The sequence below is a fragment of the Neolamprologus brichardi genome, chromosome 11 (assembly GCF_056152115.1).
Source record: "Neolamprologus brichardi isolate AB-2024 chromosome 11, ASM5615211v1, whole genome shotgun sequence".
In the NCBI taxonomy this organism is placed as follows: Eukaryota; Metazoa; Chordata; class Actinopteri; order Cichliformes; family Cichlidae; genus Neolamprologus; species Neolamprologus brichardi.
This window is the reverse complement of record NC_142114.1, coordinates 4,804,571-4,822,830: the sequence shown is the minus strand read 5'-3', so window position 1 is coordinate 4,822,830 and position 18,260 is coordinate 4,804,571. Positions and strand designations below refer to the sequence as shown.

The following is an 18,260-nucleotide window of genomic DNA, read 5'->3' as shown; positions in this document are numbered from 1 at the left end:
ATGTAAGACCGTCTTTGAAAAAGCTGTTTATGTCCTGACCAAATCTCACACAAACCAGTTTGATGGGAAATTTTCTCTCACACGCATCAAATGCATGAGCGCTACAACGCCAACAATTCCGAAGAGTGCTTCCCTTAAACGTCATCCAGGTTTTGACGCTTTACAGGGAAGATTTTTTGGTCACATCTAGAGGGGCTCTCTCAGAGCGGAGACGATACTCAGAACATCTTCAGATGACTTAAAACATAAGTAAAAGTCCTAACGTTTTTCTTTTCTTCTGCTCTTCATTTACTTCACTTACTATCATCTGTCTGCATCTGTTCAACCACACTTCTGCTCAGTTTTTCCCTCTGCGTTGATAAAGGCAAACAGGTTATTAATACTGGTGAAATAAGGCTCACAAGGTTATAATCTCTGATCTGTAGCTGCACACATAAATTATCCTAACTATGCTTTTCCTACTCCCTGTCTTTGTGTGGCATTCACACACCAACTATAAACTGTTTCCTTAACGATAAATGAATATCAGGTGAAAAGGTAATATCCAAGGGCATTTCTCAGTGAAAGAATAAGAATATTAGGAGTCTTAATTATAAAAAAGTCTCAAGATCAGATTATTAGTATCTTTTTGTGGGTTTTTCCATACATTCTTCTCGATTAAAAATATTTTACTCATTTGTTCTTGTGGTGTGTATTTGTCTGTTGAGCATTGCCGAGAATCATAAAAGCTGCCCTTGTAAAAATGTGTATCCACGAGTGTCATTAATGTGTCTTTTTTTGTTTTTCCGTAAATGGAACTGCCAGTGGGCTCGGAATACAAGACGGAGTCAAAGCACGGGTTGTTGTTAACAAGAAATTAACTTCTGGCACAACTAAAACAAATTGATCTGGATAATCAAGCTCGTAACCACAGTAACACCACCACCAACAAATAAATAACACTGTATTTATAAGCAAGCATGCACCGACTAAGCCAGGAAGTCAACCTGAGATAACACGACGGGATAAAAACACGTCCTATCATTTACTACAGGTAGTAACTTGAAGTCTTTATTGCACAGATGCACTATGATAAAAAGCAGCTTTACAACTATGATGTATCCTCATGACATCAAGGATGTTTAATTCATTTAAAGCTTGGAACTAAATGAAAAAGTCACACACGCTAAGCAGCGAGTCCCCAAAAGCATATGAGTACTCTTGTCATGTGGAAAACACGACCTGCAAGCAATTTTGGCACAGCAAAGACCTGTATCTATTAGCAGTTCATTGAAGTAAGTATTTTAGTAGCCATTACGATAGGCAAATCCCCCAGCTTTAAGGTTTATGCCCAGGCCTCTGAGACGAAATAACAGCTCTCAGTTTATACGAGGTCATAAAGAACAGTAATGATACTGGGGAAATTAGTTTCTATGGAGGGGCTGATGGTGGGAGGAAAAGGGGAGGGAAAGAAACAGGGGGGTGAGAGGCGAAAGAGAGGAAGGGAAGAGATCAAAAGATGTTGGAAGGGTGGGAGAAAGAAATGGGGAGAAAAAAGACAGAATGAGCAAATCACAGAGAAGAAAGGGGGAATAAAAGTCACAGAGTAGATGTGTGACTGTGAGCTTGTGTGTAGGCTCACAGTTTAGGCTTGATGACACATTGTAAAATTAAGCCTTAGTTCAGCTGTCCTTCATTAGAGTGAACCCTGCAGTGCAAAGTAGTCACTCAGACGCACACACACACACACGCACGCACAGTGTAAACTCAATCTGTTCTTTATTAGAGAACAGCTGGGGGTGTATGACAGCTTGACTAGACTCACTCACACTGTAAACTCTCTCTGACCGTCATTAAACAGCTAAGTGTGGTGGTTCGCTAACAGTTTAAACGGATGACCTATAACTGCCATGTGTGTCTGTCAGTGAGCTGCTCAGACAGAGAGGATCATTTAAGAAGCAGCTCAGACAGTTAGATCGGTTTCAACAAAAGCCGAAGACTTTTGCTTTAAAATACACATTTAAAACAATTATTTAGTCAAATTTAGTTGTTTTTTGTTCTTTTTAGTTTACCATGACAACATAAAAGCATGCTCTTTCCATTCACTTTGGAAAATACTACATTTTCTAACAACCTTAACACTATTATAGCTAATAATGACTGTTGGTTTTTTTTTTTTTAACAGTGTTAGTATAATATTAAGTCATCAGCATTTGATTATGTGCTCTTCTGATGCAGTCTGATACACTCCGATTCTTACCCGTCAAGTAGACTGTAGTAAGGTAGTAAAAGTGGAGAGACTAAAATAAAATGTCTAAAATAATACACGCGGTGGTTAGCACTGTGGCCTCACAGCAAGAAGGTCCTGAGTTCAATTCCACCATCAAGCCGGGGCCTTTCTGTGTGGAGTTTGCATGTTCTCCCCGGGTCCTCCAGCTTCCTCCCACAGTCCCAAGACATGCACTTAGTGGGGATAGGTTAGTTGGAAAGTCTAAATTGCCCATAGGTATGAATGCAGGAGTGAATGTGAGTGCGAACGGTTGTGTGTGTGTGTGTGTGTGTGTATATGTGTCAGCTCTACGACAGACTGGCGACCTGTCCAGGGTGTACCCCGCCTCTCGCCCTAAGACAGCTGGGATAGGCTCCAGTGCCCCCGCGACCCCGCCAAAGGATGAGCGGAAGCGAATGGATGGATGGTTGGATAAATTAATACATCCTTGGATCTTATTCCTTCCATGCATAAGTGCAGATTTGTTTTGTGTTGTAATGGGGATATGGATTTGTGTTAGAGGACCTTAGTTTTGAGTTTAATTGCGGTGGTTAGCATTACGTTAAAGACCACGCAAAGACAGTAAAACAAGGATGCGTGTGTGTGTGCCTTTGTGTGGTAAAATACCTTTAACAGCCTCGTCTACTACTTCCACCACTCGATCAATCTGCTGGACCTGTAACACAAAGAAACAAGAGAAAACTTTATTGATCCTGAAAACCCAAGTCCTCACAGTCAAACAGAAGCCTGATATTGACGACCCACAGACACACTGACACTCTGATCCACATTTAAACAAGGTGGATATGCAAATACACACAAAGGCCATATGCAATAAGAGCAGAGACAAACAACTGCAAAAAGCTACAATCACCAGGCAGGATTAAGGAATATGGATTTCCTAAATTCCACTGACACTGAGTGTTTGTTGTGTATGTAGTGACAAACATGTTCTGTGATAGATCAGACCACATAGGTAACAATAAAGCATTACCCAAGTCCATAGCTGTGTTTTTCTCCTCATTGTCTCACATAGAAAACAAATCCTGCAGTTCTGCTAATGGCTACTATAATGAACCACCGCGCTAATATAAAGAGAATAAACAAGGCCCCCCACAGGCCACAGTTTAATAACAGGCAGACTTTAAGTAGGGTAATCTGGATACTAAAAGAGACAGAATATTAAACGAGGAGTTCAAACTTTACTTATCTACCAACCGATATTACATGAAGAGGAAAGGAAGCAGAACGAGTGAAAGAAAGAAAGAAACAGAATACTAAAGTAGTGACAGGGGGACAAAACTGATCATTTTTCTGCTGTTATTTTCCTTTCGCTCTTCCCAGCAACACCTCGAATTCTCTCCACTTTCACTCTACACTGGCCCTTGGCACTGGCTCTCAATGCCTTCAGGCCCATCACTTAAAATAAGCCTCCTTTCAAACACACACACTCAGATTCACACTGTGCTTTGCAGGAAGCAGTTACTTGCATGCCACATGCCTGAGTAAAACCTTTTTCAATCTAATGGTCAAGCAATCTGGGCCCATTCAGAGCAGCAGCAGGCGTCCCTACACAGAGTAAAACTCGGGTGTACATTTCAGCTATTAATTTAGATCGCACTTTTAAACTTTGGCTGTTTTTAAATCCTCCATTGTAGCCATAGAAAGAAAAGGATAAATACTGATATATTCAGCACATTTGTTGCATGTAAAAGGCAGTCACAGGTCTACTGGACGACATACATTTCTGCCTGTGCTTAAGCTTTATTTTAAGGTTTGTCGTTCTATTACCATAACTTAATGACAAGCACTAATGCAACATCTATAGTATTTGGATTAACCTTCGATAAAGTAATTAAAATTGTATATTTTTAAAAAACAGGACCATAAATACTGTATCCTGTGAAAGCTGAGGTGTGACATTTCCTGCTCACAGCTTTGCATGCCCATTCCGATCCTCTGATTACTTAACCAGCGCTGCGTAGGTGTGCGTAGGTGTGCGTAGGTGTGCGTAGGTGTGCGTAGGTGTGTGTAGGTGTGCGATGCATGGCAGTTACAGGATGCGACAAGCCTAGTTAAGAAAAGCGAAGCACTGCAGTCTTGCGTGACTGTCTATGAAGCTCACACAATACGTTTGCAGTCATTAAACAGCAACCTCAAACAAAACAGCACAACAGCAATAAAACACCACTCAGAAAAGCTGGCAATACACACACAGGTCAGATAAAATGAATTCAACAGGAAGGCCCGCCTATTTATTTTTAACTACACTCCTTATCTGGCCGTTGGTGCAATCACTATACACAAATTCTGAACTTGCATTTGCATCCAATTTGCATAACCCACCAACTGCCACTATCATTACATGTTCCACTGTGGGAATACAGAGGGACTCTGCATTCTCATATATTTATGTTTGGGTTTGTTACACAGTGTGCCTGTTCATGCATGCGTGTGTCTTTAAGTTAAAAATGCTTGTCACTGAAGCTCTGGCAGTTATACGCCGTTTGTGCTTCACCCTGAAGCCTATTATAAGCACAAGCCTGTTTATCTGAATAGAATCATATTATACATGCATGTCACTATATCTGGATCGTATTAAGTTACATAGTGGCATTTTTTACTTAAACTGAATAACATTATTTATTGTTAAAGATATCCAACTTAGCACTTGAGCTGTCTTCAATCCATCCATTTTAAGGTAGCGGGAGTAATCAACACAATACTGTTTGATTTGTTCCCATTTTCAGCACAGCAGTTTGTTTTACTTTCCATTAAAAAAAACAAAATATCCAATTATAGAAATAAGAGCACAGCTTTGTACGGAGATTTAGAAGGCATATCCTGGTTGAATTACATTTTTAAAAATACCCTGCCAGATTAGAGCCTTTTAGTCTTTAAAACTTTTTTATGGCGCCAATTCAGCAAGGTGCTGGAAACATGATAACATCACATAAATGCTGCAGACTTGTCAGCTGCACATCTATGATGCAAATCTCATATTCCACCACATCCCAAAGGTGCTCTTCTGGATTGAGATCTGGTGACTGTGGCGTGCAGACATCTTCAAGAAATCAATTTGATATGAATTAAGCTTTGTGACATGGTGTGTTATCCTGCTGGAAGCAGCTAACAGAACAGGGGCACCCTTTGTTCATAAAGAATTATGGTCAGCAATAGGGCTGCCACAAAAGATTATTTTGATAGTTGACTAGTCACCGATTATTTTTGTGATTAGTCGACTAATCAGATCATGCATCCATTGGACATAAAACGTACAGCTTATTGCACCAGCAGCATCTGCTCTTATATGACTATCATTAGCTTACAGCTTTAAGTGTTTAAGGTATGTGCTAAGTTTATTAAATTTTAATGAAATTTGCAGATTGTTTCAGTGAAGCTTAATAAACGCAGCCGTCTGCTCATTGCTATCTAAAATATAATGGACACCGGAGTATATTCTCGAGCATCTCACACTTCTGATAATCAGTTGTCTTCTTGACATTTATTCAGCTGTGAAAAACTATATCTTTAATCTCAGCCAAACCGATTTACTCAGGAACAAAGAAAATACTAAAAAAAAAAAGCCAAACAATAACATTTTTAAGTTATCTAAGTGACTTATATATGTTTAACCTGAGTAGCGAAAGACAGCAGTGGGTTTGAAAACGATTTGCCAGAAGTCCGGTGTTCTCACGTGCTCTAGAGAGCCTTGCCCCCGGCTAGCTATCGAGCTAGTGGGTAACAGTCGTCTCCGAAAACGTCGGAGCGCTTTTGAAAATATTTGGTGTCTTGATAAACTGACCAGATATTTGAGGTTTACACAGCTACATTCTCGCCTGAAAATATGTTAAACGTTTATTTTGTGACCCAGAAAGAATAATAAGAGTAATATTAAAGCTAACTAGCTGTCGCCATTGTTGGAAACTGAGCAGGGCTGCGCTATGAATTCTGGGACAGAGCTACTTCTTCCTCGGGGTTTAACGGCAGCTGGCATCCTGGTACATGCTGTGCTGCCATCTTCTGTTTCAGTCCGTTATTACACTCTTAAATCCTACTACTTATTCCTGCTGCTTTTGTGATCTTACAAAGCTTCAAATGACGCATCAACTATTAAATCAGTCGTCGACAATTTTGATAGTCGACGTAATCTTGACTAGTCGACTAATCGTGGCAGCCCTAGTCAGCAACAATACTCAGGTAGGTTGTGGTATTTAAATGATACTCAGTTGGTAAAGTAAACTGTATGGAGCCTGAACTGTTACTACAATGCACTGATCCATGTTTACATGTTCTTTACTCCAACTTCTGACACTAACATATGAAGTTTGGTAAGCTTGTGCAAATCGTAGCATCACTTTTCTTCTCTTAGCTGACAGGAGCTCTCATGGCACTGCCCATCTGCTTCAAGGTTAGACATGTTATGCATTCAGAGACGTTCTTCTGCATACCTCGGGTTTTTTGATTCACCGTTGCTTTCCTACCAGCTGCCACTCATTCTTTTTCTCCTGCTTTTAGATTATTCTCTGTAAACCCCTAGAGATGGTTGTGTGGGAAAATCCCAGTAAATAAGACGTTTCTGAAATATTCAGACTATCTTGACTGGCACTCTCAACCAGGTCACATTCAAGGTCACGTGAAGCACCTTTCAGGTTAAACTTCAGCACTGTGTCTTGACGTCTACATGCCTCAATGCGCTCAATAGTTGCCATGTTACCGGGTAATTAGTTGTCTGCATTAACAAGAAGCTGAACAGGTGTAACTAATGAAGTGGCCACTGTGTATATGTGTTAGGCATAGAGGTGTTAGGATGATTTTGTCCAGGCTGCACTGTGGCAGTGTGCTGAAAAGCAAACAAACAACGAACTGAATCAATTATTCAATGAGGAACACTCATTTAGCTATTAACCAACAACAGGCTTGACATATCCATTAGTTTCTTTCTGTGACAGCAAAGGTGAAACAGAATAATTCATCTGCTCTGTATCTCTTTGTTATACACTCCAATCACTCACCAGTGGCTGGTAACCAAAGCAGAACAGCTCAGTTTAAACAAGTAACAAGTTAAAATGTATTTATTGTCATATATTTGTCTGTTTGCCGCTTGTAATCTCTTAAATATATTAATACTAGTAGCAAAAGTAACTAGAGGCTAGACTGCCCCATGCCACCTTTAAAGGAAGCAGTCTATGCTAAGGAATCACTGACGTATCCTTTCCTAGCTCCGTCTCTGTTCACCCATAACACCTCCCCATAGTACAGGAGTTAATGTACCCGATCTTCCTTTCATGCAGAACATTTGTGACTGGGAAATGTTCTGCCTGAAGAGAATGAGCACAAGACAGAGCAAGGTTAGCTGCCCGGTGAATGACATCCCGATCAATCAAAAGCGTGTCCGTCTGTACTCGTCATCAGACAGAAAGGAAGATAAAGAGACGCACCTTTAATACAGCCAAGTCAAAACACACAGATGTTCACAGAAAGTGCACATACCCCAATGATGCTGAGACCTTTGAGGTAGTCCATCCTCGGCTGGGCCTGGGGAACGCATCCTGCTACTACCACCTTTTTCTGCTGTTCCTGGGCTTTTCTGTGCAAAAGCAAAAAGAGAAATAAGCATAGAATAACAGGTTAACTGTAATATATGACAAACACTACTGTTTTTCTGTTCCACTTTCTGATTTAACCCAGGAAAAACACTGAGATCAACAATATACAGTTAATATATCCTCTGGATCCTTTTGAAGATGAACATCTTATTTTAGAACCTCAACGGTTAAAATTAAAATGAGTCCTTCATATCATATGTGCTAAAGTCTTCCCCTCCGACCATCTGTGTGCATGTAATTTTTGATCTCCACTAGAAAATTTCTTAGGCTGACATATTCTAATGCAATTTTCAGTGAGAGTAAATACTTTCCGATAGCTTGGGAAATGGATGAATCCAAGCTTATGCTTCATTTGGCAGAATGCATCTGGCCCCCGACCCATTAAAACAGATTTCCACAAGCCTTTGCCAAGCCAATCACCACTGTTTATTTAAAATGAGGCGTGTTTGATATAATGACCACACTGTAGGCTTTTTACATTGTCACCTCAGCCCTACATGGCACATTTCTTTGCTCTGACTGATTGAAGGTCCAGAGGCATTTTGATCTGTAGCTGATGAAAACAGCTTTTGAAATCATTGCTGGAGTGAGATGTTCCCAGCTAATTGCATTTATCTTTGCACGTAAGGCTACTGTGCTCCTAAGTCATTAATGGATAACGGCTTGACAACAGTGCAAACAAGCAAAATCAACCGCATGCAGTGATAAAACCTGTCTGCATGCTCTAGCATATGAAACAAACCTCCAAATTCTTCTGATACCCAAATCTTAAAGTCAAACTTTATAAATAAGTTAGAGAAAAAAATCTATTTAAAGTGTGGATTTACTTAAAAGTAAATTTTGCACATCTGTGAAATAAATCTAGGTGAAACTCAAAAATTAATTAGAAAAAAACTAATGTTGTGAGTTTATTGTACTCAGAATTTGCCCTGTCATGCAAATTCACTCTGCTACAAATTATTAGGTAAGAAAATTCTCAGTATATGAATCTGAGAACATCATTATTTCAGTCGCTAAATGTCTGAGCCCAAAAGCGTACAGGTCTAATCTTTGATTGGCCACTGGAGCACCTTTATTCTTTCCATGTTCACACATTTTGCTGTAGATTTGCTGCTGTGCTTGGAATCATTGTCCTGACGTAAGACTGAATTTCAGCCAAGCCAAACAGAAGAGTTCACAGTCGACGCCATGACTGCAAAGTGTCCTGGCCCTGTGGCTGCAAAACAAGCCCAAATCCTTATCCCTCCATGACCGTGCTGAACAGCTAGCATGAGGTTGGCTGATACGATGTGCTTGTTTTTTTACAAACATGGACAAATATCTCCACTGTCATATGTCTAAAGTACATTGTTCCAAAAATCTTGTGGTTTCTTCAAATGAAACTGCATAAACCTTAGCCATGCTGCCGTGTTCTTTTTAGAAAGAACTGGCTTCATCCTGGTAACTGTACTGAACTTTCACATTTATCATGCTAACTGCAGCCTGTAGCTTCTGAGATGTAGCTCTTGGGTTTTTCATCATTACATGATCTGAACTTAAAGGGAATATGTAAAAATTTTCCAATCATCAGTCCAACAATCGCCAATGGGCGATTGTTAACGCAGCGTTAACGCAGCTTAAACGCGGTCATCACGATTAAAATTTTTTAACACTCTCAACCCATCTGGAGCGCAGAATGAACAAAATTTGGACAAACTGCCATTCCAGGGATTTTGACTCAGTCGTGTTAGTCGTGATGACGGCGTGTAAATGCTGACAGCACTAAAAAAATATAAAGTCGCCAATTTGGGATTTCTTTGGCTTTAAACCGGATGAAAGAGGTAAACCTAAGGATGTAACCAAAGTGGTGTGCCGCTTGTGTAGACGTATAGTGCGAGCAAAGTACTGAAACACGACTAACTTGCATGAGCATGCATGTGTCCACCATCTGGCTGAGTATGCTAGACTATCACCAGCTTCTGCAGCTCCATCAACAAGCATTTGGGCGCACTCTGAGGAGGGTGCACCTGCTCGCAGATGTAAGAGGGTGCTGTTAAAACAGCGCTAGTAATTTTTTTCTGTTGACTGCTTCAATTAGCTCCATCATTATTAGCAAACTTACTCATGGGCAAATAAATAAATAAATCGCCCTTGTAAAAACTATCGATGATAGATAGTTGATATAGTCGTCCAATCGCCCAACCCTAGTATGAAGCACATATAGCATAAAGCATGCATTACACCTGAGGTGGAAAACTAGTAAACAAATCACCGTTTTTCCTTTTCACATTAACTAAGGTACATTATGTGTACATACATGTGTTTTTTATACTACCTAAATTGGTAATGCATAAAATCCAAAACAAAGCAATGTCAAACATTTCATGTTGCATGTCAAATATTTACAATATTGATTAATAACTGGTAAAACACTTAACAGCTTTAGAAATCCTAACTGATAAGACAATCTGAATTAAAAAGCAGCGAGGTAGTGAATTCGTGAAACAAACCAGAAGGAAATTGAGTGTGTGTATTTGTGAGTGTGCATGTGGATTTATGCAAGTCTTTATGTCACATCCAGTTAGTGACAGTGAGATTTAAGGCATTCGGTCTGTCTGACAAAAGCTTTTGGAAGAGCTGCCCAGACTCTGCAATGAATCTTTAATAATGAAGCCTCCTGACAGCTGGAGTGAAAGAGGGAGGTAGAGAGGGAGGGACGGAAGGGGGGGCGGGGGGGGGGGGGGGGGGGGGGGGGATGCTTGTAAGTGAGGTAGGAATCATAGGAGTAGGCAGCAAGGAGCAGCAATGAAACTGGATGCAGAACTGTCAGCTGTGTTTTAATTTAGACTGTTTGATTCTTCAGGAAAACAAAGAAAGTGATGAAGGTGGGGAGGGTGGGGGTGGGAGAGCATGGTGTGATGGGAGAAAGATCTGTGAAGGTAGACATCACAATTCAAAGCCAGTTTAATCTGTCTCGTGTATGAGAAATGAGGGGACTGATAAAAGCTAAAGTTTGTATGAGAGAAGAGATGGAGGAGAAAAAAGAGATGAAAGCAATAATTAAGGACTTTTGTCCTTATTTGATTATAAGAAGCTGCTCGCATTAGGCAGTGTAGTTTCAGAACCAGAATCTGTTTAACTGGAAAAACAGGTACACAGTGCACATACAAGGGAATTTGAGTCCAGTATATTTAGTGTTATATAATGCTTGTATATAAATTCTAGGAAAAGGTAAAGAAAGAATGAGAGTTTTCTGACACCAGAAAAAAAAATGGTGGGCAGACAAACTTTCATGACTAGGTTAAGTGAGTCAGAAAAGCCAGGACAAAAGAGTCGGTATCTGTTTAGAGTAGCTTGTTCTTCCCACACTGGCAACGCCGCACATACAGACACACTCACAGTAGGGGTGCGTCTGCATAATTCACACCGTCTCTTGCCAAAATGCGCCAAACGTTCCTTTAATGCTCTGCTCGCTCTCTGCACACAGACTCGGAGCCATAGCTGACACAGCGAGTAAGCAGACAGCGCCTGAGTCGCTGCCTCAGTGCCCCAGGGGGAACGGGCCAATCACGCCCCACGCAGTTCCTGGGTGGGATGAGACGGAATGGGATTATGCGATGCGGTTGCCGTGGTGATACTTTTGAGCCCAACCAAGCGCTCGTTGCCAGTGACCCGGACTAGAGCAGATGTCCCCCAAGATCAGACGACGAGGTGTGTGTGTGTGTGTGTGTGTGTGTGTGTGTGTGTGTGTGTGTGTGTGTGTGTGGGGTTGGGGGGGGGGGGGACACTACACACACATTTCTCTTTGACTTCTTTGGCACCTCGCCCTAAATCTCTACGGCCCTCTGTCAACTCTTTGTCACCACTCTCCATTGCCTCAGGACCACACGCACAGACACACACACACGCACAGACACACACCCACATGCTTCAATGATACAATGCATACACATGGTCCTGGCTGGCAATGCCATCAGTGCACAATATTCTATGCATACATGTATGACCTCTGTGATATGTATGCATGGTACAGAGTGCTGTGCTGTACATACAGGTTTTTAACAGCTCAGTAGACACAGTGAATCAGTCAAATTAAACCAGACTAAATGTCCAAGTGACTTGATCAGGTTGACTTGGGAGATGTCTCTGCTATGAATATGACATTAACATAACTTAAGGCACTGGATGGACCGCAGTGCATGACCTATATAAAGGCCTCTTCAACTTTGTCACAACAAAACCTGAAGTGAAAGAGAAGCCCTTCCTTAGTGGATTACAGCAGCCGCTGGAGCTGAGATGTAGTGACATCATATAAACAGAGGTAATATGCTGAAGTCTCCTTAATTCCTACTCATTTGAAAAATGGTTATGTTAACAAGAAAAATGGCAAAGATAAGATAAGATAAGATGACCTTTATTAGTCCCACAGGTGGAAAATTGGTTTCCCACCTGTGGGACTAAGATCGAAACAAAAGGTATCGATCTTTATCTTTTTTACGAAATGCTTTTTAACAAAGCATATGTAGCGTCACTTTGGGCTTATAGGAAAGTTTTGTGTTGACCTGAACAGAAGACTACTATCCTACACACTGCTATGGTCAACAAGATAGCCACCACTGCCCACAGAAACATTTCATGTATATTTCCATTGTCTAGATCAAACCAGAACAATTATCAGAGGCACTAAAACCTAGACGCCAATCTAGTGAGGTTTCTTAGTCAGAGCAAGAATGAAAGCCAGGAGTCTGTGATAATTTCTGCCTAAGTTCTGTGACTCAGACTTAAGAATCAAAGACCAATTCAAACTTTCTTCTCCTTGTGTGGTTCTGCAACAGTTCCAGTGTGTCTGCCATTGTTGGTTTGCTCCTTCCTATGAGCACATTGTGCATCTGCAAGGCCCACTGGATCTCATTCAGTCTTGCCAAATGGCAGCACTTCAATTTTAATTTTATTTTAGCCTTAGGATGTTTCAAGAAAACGTAGCATGGGCAATATGACCCCAAGGAAAGAACATAATATCATATATTTATCATATATCATATATTTGAATATATTTTGTCACTTCTCTACACAACTTTGATTTCCATGGTATCATCACAGTCACGCAAGTGCAAAGAACTGTAGCATCCCACTGGAAGTGGTCTAGCACAAGGAGCTGATGCTGACAGAAAAACCTTCCATCCATCCATCTTCTTCTGCTTTATCCGGGGCCAGGTCACGGGGGCAGCAGCCCAAGCAAAGAAGCCCAGACCTCCCTCTCCCCAGCCACCTCCTCCAGCTTATCCGGGGGAACACCAAGGCGTTCCCAGGCCAGCTGAGAGATATAATCTCTGCAGCGTGCCCCGGGGCCTCCTCCCGGTGGGACATGCCCGGAACACCTCACCCAGGAGGCGCCCAGGAGGCATCCTTGTCAGATGCCCGAACCACCTCAGCTGGCTCCTTTCGATGTGGAGGAAAAAAACCATCTATACATAAACATATCCACTATAGTTTGTGGTTTTGTATTATACTTATTTCTTTCTAGCCTGCCTACAGTTGTTGGTGCTGCCGTAGTGTAGACGCTGCACGGATAAGTACATGCAGTCGCAACAAACTGGACACCAGCACAGAGCGCTGGTAGGGCTCTTTGATATAACGATATATATCCGATGACGATGAAAACGTCTATAGTTTCATATATATTATGCTATTGTTTCGTGGTGTCGCAAAATAAACTGTTTACGGCAATATTTTTTTCACAGTTTGATGGTCACTGTTAAATTTCTTATACTTCTATCCTTCTCTTATATTTAATATAACCCCACTATGTCGGACAAGCGACTGTTTTTACGCGTTGTCATTAGCAACAACGACGGTAAAAGCATTGCGTGTCTCCGCCGTCCGCTTGTTTATTTTCCACATAAACCTTTCACAATTAAGCTGAAGAACCTATTGAGATTTTTCAAAATCTGAATCACATGAAATAGCATGTAGAGTGTTTACAGACAAGACGCTAAAAAGAGCCGTCAGGTGCTAAAAAATAAACAGAACAGGCTTTTCCCCACAGCACACCGTGTAATAAATACTCACTAAGAAAGTTGTGGCTGTTTCAACTTATTTAACACTCGACTCCAGTTACACGACGTCCAGCTGAAAACACTTCACGCAAGTGAAGTTGCCCAAGATTCACAGAATTTACAGGAAATGTAAAAATTTTGTGATATATATCATTGAAGGGGCGATACATGTGTTATATCGGGATATGAGATTTTGGTCAGATCGCACAGCCCTAAGTGCTGGTGTCCAGTTTGCGCACACCCTCCGATTTTGAAGGACAGACACCAACAGACCCCTAGCATACTTGCAAACATGGTGAGTATAACGCTGGTGTAACTGTGTCCTCTCAATGACTCTCCCTGCTGCTCAACATCCTCAGCCCTACATAGTGGGGGAGAGGATGAGCTCATTACACACACACACACACACAGAGCCAGCCATATGCTCCTTTACAAGCACGTTGCTTAAAGGATGAGGTCATACTGGTAAGAGTGGTGAGGAGTTTTGTGTATGTGAGATGTACACATTGGCGGTTTAGCGTGATTTGAATTCGATGCATTTTGGGGGAAGCAAAGTCCAAAACATAAACTTACCAACATGTCAGGTGTGTCCCTTCTTCCCTTTCCCTTTCCTATATCTGGCTTGTCCTTGCCCCTGTCTCCCTCATCCTCTCATCTCCACTCCGACAGTTGTTTCTGGCTGATTTGACAGCGAGCCAGCCACTCGGCACACTCCTGACCTCTCTGCATTAGCATAAGCAGCAAGGGGCAAGGTTAAGTACCCATCAAGCCTCAGTAATTAAGATGTGAACCGGTGTGTGCACAAGTGTGTGCGAATGTGACGCCAAATGTATCTAATCTTCCACTTCATTTACGTGTCACTTCCACAAACTTCTACATGTAGAATAATTCAGTCTCACGGATGGTCACTGTCCTAATTTCAATTCCAGGATGGATATCGAAGTCTAAAACTTTACCTTACATACGTTTGAGCTGCTTCAATATATGTTTTATTCATTGTTCCATATTTATTTCCCCACGTGTTTCATCCAAGCAGCAGCAGGATATGGATCTGCGCTGACTGACAGCACAGGCTGTTACTCTGATGAAGAATGTAGCCTTCCCTGAGTGAATAAGTACATCTGCAAAGTTTACCCAAAACAACTGTCAAAACACAAACAATATAAATAAAACAGCAGCTAACTCTGGGCCTAAGGGATCTGACTGCAGACAAACTAAAATAAATGAAAGCCATTAATGTAGTGGAACAGGATCCTGTAGGAGATGTTGCTGAGAGAGAGAGCGAAGAGGGAAGAGGGAGGAAAAGCAAAGAAGGATTCAGTGAAACCGTGAAAAGAACATCTTTATAAGAAGGAGAGAGAGAAGACCGCACAGGGGTGTCAGAGAGGAAACGGTTGAAGCTAGAGGAGATCAAACGCGGGGAAACCTGAGAGCAAAGTCCCACAGATCCCACCCGAAGTTAACTGCCAAATGTAAGGTTGACCTTTTAAAGACCGACGAGTGTCCATGAGCGATCTATCCCAGCTCAGACACTCGATACAGTGCAGCAATACTCTGTTACTGCGTCTGAATGATAAGCCTGATGTCTTTAACTGCATTTACACCAACTTTAGATTACAGAGGCTCTCTTTATCAATATCTGTTATTATTAGAGGTGGGAATCACCATACATCCCACGATACGATATGTAAGAGCCAATTAAAGGTTAATTTTATTGGTACTGGTAAAATGATTAGAGGAGAAACATACATGTTTGATGTTAAGAATATAATTTCTAGTTAATTTCAAAATACTGTTTTGTTAAAGGTATAGAATATAGAAGTGCGATATTCTAATGCGTTTTTTAGTATTTTGGGCTTCCGGCACACTGTAATTACGTAGTTGGGGAGTCGGATAAGCTGGAAGCAACACAGTTTTTTGACCGAGCCTTGCCATGTAAATTAAAAGTTTCAATAAACATCTTTTTTGCAAGAAAAGTACCTGGACTTGCTCGCGTTTCAAATGCATGTTGCCGGACTGACTCCTAAAGGTGGTACAGAAGAGTGAAATAGAGACGGAGTGCCGCCACTACACGATATTATCACAATACTTAACGCACGATATGATATTATTGCAATTTTTTAAAAATATTTTGCGATATTCAGATTCTGTACATAAAGGTCAACTTTATCAATATTCATTTTATCTAATAACAAAGTCTCACACTCAGTCTTTCTCTCATTTCAGTTTTATTGTTGACAAACTGAACGGTTTGTATTACAGTCTAGTCCAACTTAACTGAATGCAACCATCTGGTACAATTATAGCTATTCTGAACTATGAAATTTATGAAAACTATGCAGCCCCTTCAGCAACTGAAGAATTTGAAAGTAAATTAAAACAAAATATAATTTGAAGTCAGAGCATGTTCCAGTCCACAAAAACTTTTTTTGTAACAAAATATCGATTTCTGCTGTCCCTGTATCGATACATTATTAGCAAACAAAATATCACGATACTACACAGCATCGATTTTTTTCCCCCACCCCTAGTTATTATTATTGTAATATAGGATAATGACGACTGCTTTTCAAATGAATCAGTGTTTTGGATATAATCAGAGCAAATCCAAACCAGCGGAATGGCAAACTTTGCATGATTTGTCTTTAATCTGGTCAATACGCGAACATGGACATTACTCTGTGCTGTTATTTTGAAATTTCTCATCAGTGTTAATGTACCAGAATTAACTTCACTGTTAAGTTCACTGTTACTTGCCGTCCAACAAAACCATCCATCTATCAGCTACACTCACTTATCTTCAAAGCAGCCACGGCCTGTACAAGCTGACACCCGGTTAGAGGCGAGGTACACTGAAGTGTGTTTGTGCTAAATGGCGAGGGGTTGTGGGATCAGTCACGAGCGTATTTGAAACTGGCAATGAGTAAAAGGAAGGAAAAAGGGCACATCTATTAGCACAACTTCATCAAAAAGTAAAAAGACAGGCAGGAAGACCCTCAAAAGGAAATGAAAGAGAGAAATGTAAAGGTCAGGGGCTGCTATAGTTCCTTGGGACCTCTCCCTTTCTTTCAAACACTCAGAGATAGAAATTCTTCAGCAGTGCTATGTTGTTTTTAATTGGCTAGACAGAGGCAAGCAAAAGCAAAACTAAATGAGAAATTTAAAAAACAAATAGACGATAAGACCAGCAGCAGAGAAGGGACGTGTGGATTAATCAATAAAACATAACTACATGAAAGCAGATCTCATAAACACGTGTTGTGGAATAAGATGGTAAATGCAATATAAAGGGCAGCCTAAGCGTTGAAGACAAGCTGCGAAAGCCTAAAGTCACCGCAGTGGTGGCCAGGCCCAGTCCACCTGCAAACATAACCACGTATACAAGGAGAAAAAACTCATAATAACAATAATAATAAAGTCAACAGCATGCCTCATTTTCAGTTTTGCACATTTATTACTAATGTGCTTAATAAAAGCATTCACATTTGAGCTGTGTTTTACAGGATACAGGCCAATCAAGATCTGTTGACCAATCAATGCACATCTATAACACAGAAAGTTTATGGCCAGCTCACATGGCCTTTGGGTATATCAGAGATCGGGCTGCAGACCAATTGTCAACATGGGGCTAGTAAAAACAAGGCAGACAAAATGCAAGGCTTACAGATTACAGCCTTTAAAAAAAAAGAAAATACCTGCCACGCCGGCCCAACGCTGTGAAACACGACATCTGTCTTGTAAAAACCGCTGAATGTGTGATAAATATTCCATTACTATAAATGAGTTGTATTCACCACTTGAGTGGTTCGTAATAGAGAAAATGCTAGTTTAAAAAAAAAAAACACACAACAGCGCACAAACATTCAGACACGCAGACTCCAGGGAATAACTTTAGCTAAGCTGAACCTGAATCCTGGGAAGAGTCCCAAGAGTCCCATTTCTAATGCAAAGTCCTGCAATCTATATGTGAGACGCTTATGGAACAACGACACGGTGCCAGCCCAGCAGCCTCAAGCTGCGCTGAAGAGGCTGAAAGGGGAAACAAACACATGCCGCTCATGAAAGCAGAGGGTTTGCATTCTTTAAAAACCAGGAAGGATCTCACGAAACAATCACACGCTTAGAACAAACATCAACTGGAAAATGCATCGCACTGAGCTCCTGTTTGGGGACGGCAGCAGTTATACGATAGTGTGGCAGCTTTAGTGTCAGACTGAACAGGTCATTTCAGTGGGGAATAAAGATATTTACCATGGTGAGCCGCAGCCACTGAAATGTATGAGAATGTTAGCAGCAGGGAAACAAGCGTTTGACTTCCTCCATTTGTGCAGGCATGAGCGACTATGCGGCGTCTCTGTGTGTTTGTGT

At 41.1% G+C, this 18,260-nt stretch overlaps 1 protein-coding gene across 1 annotated transcript in view; it reads right to left on the bottom strand.

The window, feature by feature from the left end:
* The window catches only part of cdkal1 (CDK5 regulatory subunit associated protein 1-like 1), a 257,115-nt gene that overhangs the window by 175,133 nt on the left and 63,722 nt on the right, over positions 1-18,260 (bottom strand). Inside the window, exons 5-6 of the mRNA XM_006795862.3 lie at positions 7,742-7,838; positions 2,876-2,924 (exon numbers count right to left, since the gene is read on the bottom strand). Of these exons, the coding sequence (XP_006795925.1) occupies positions 2,876-2,924; positions 7,742-7,838 (146 nt within the window). The remainder of the gene's footprint in view (positions 1-2,875; positions 2,925-7,741; positions 7,839-18,260) is intronic.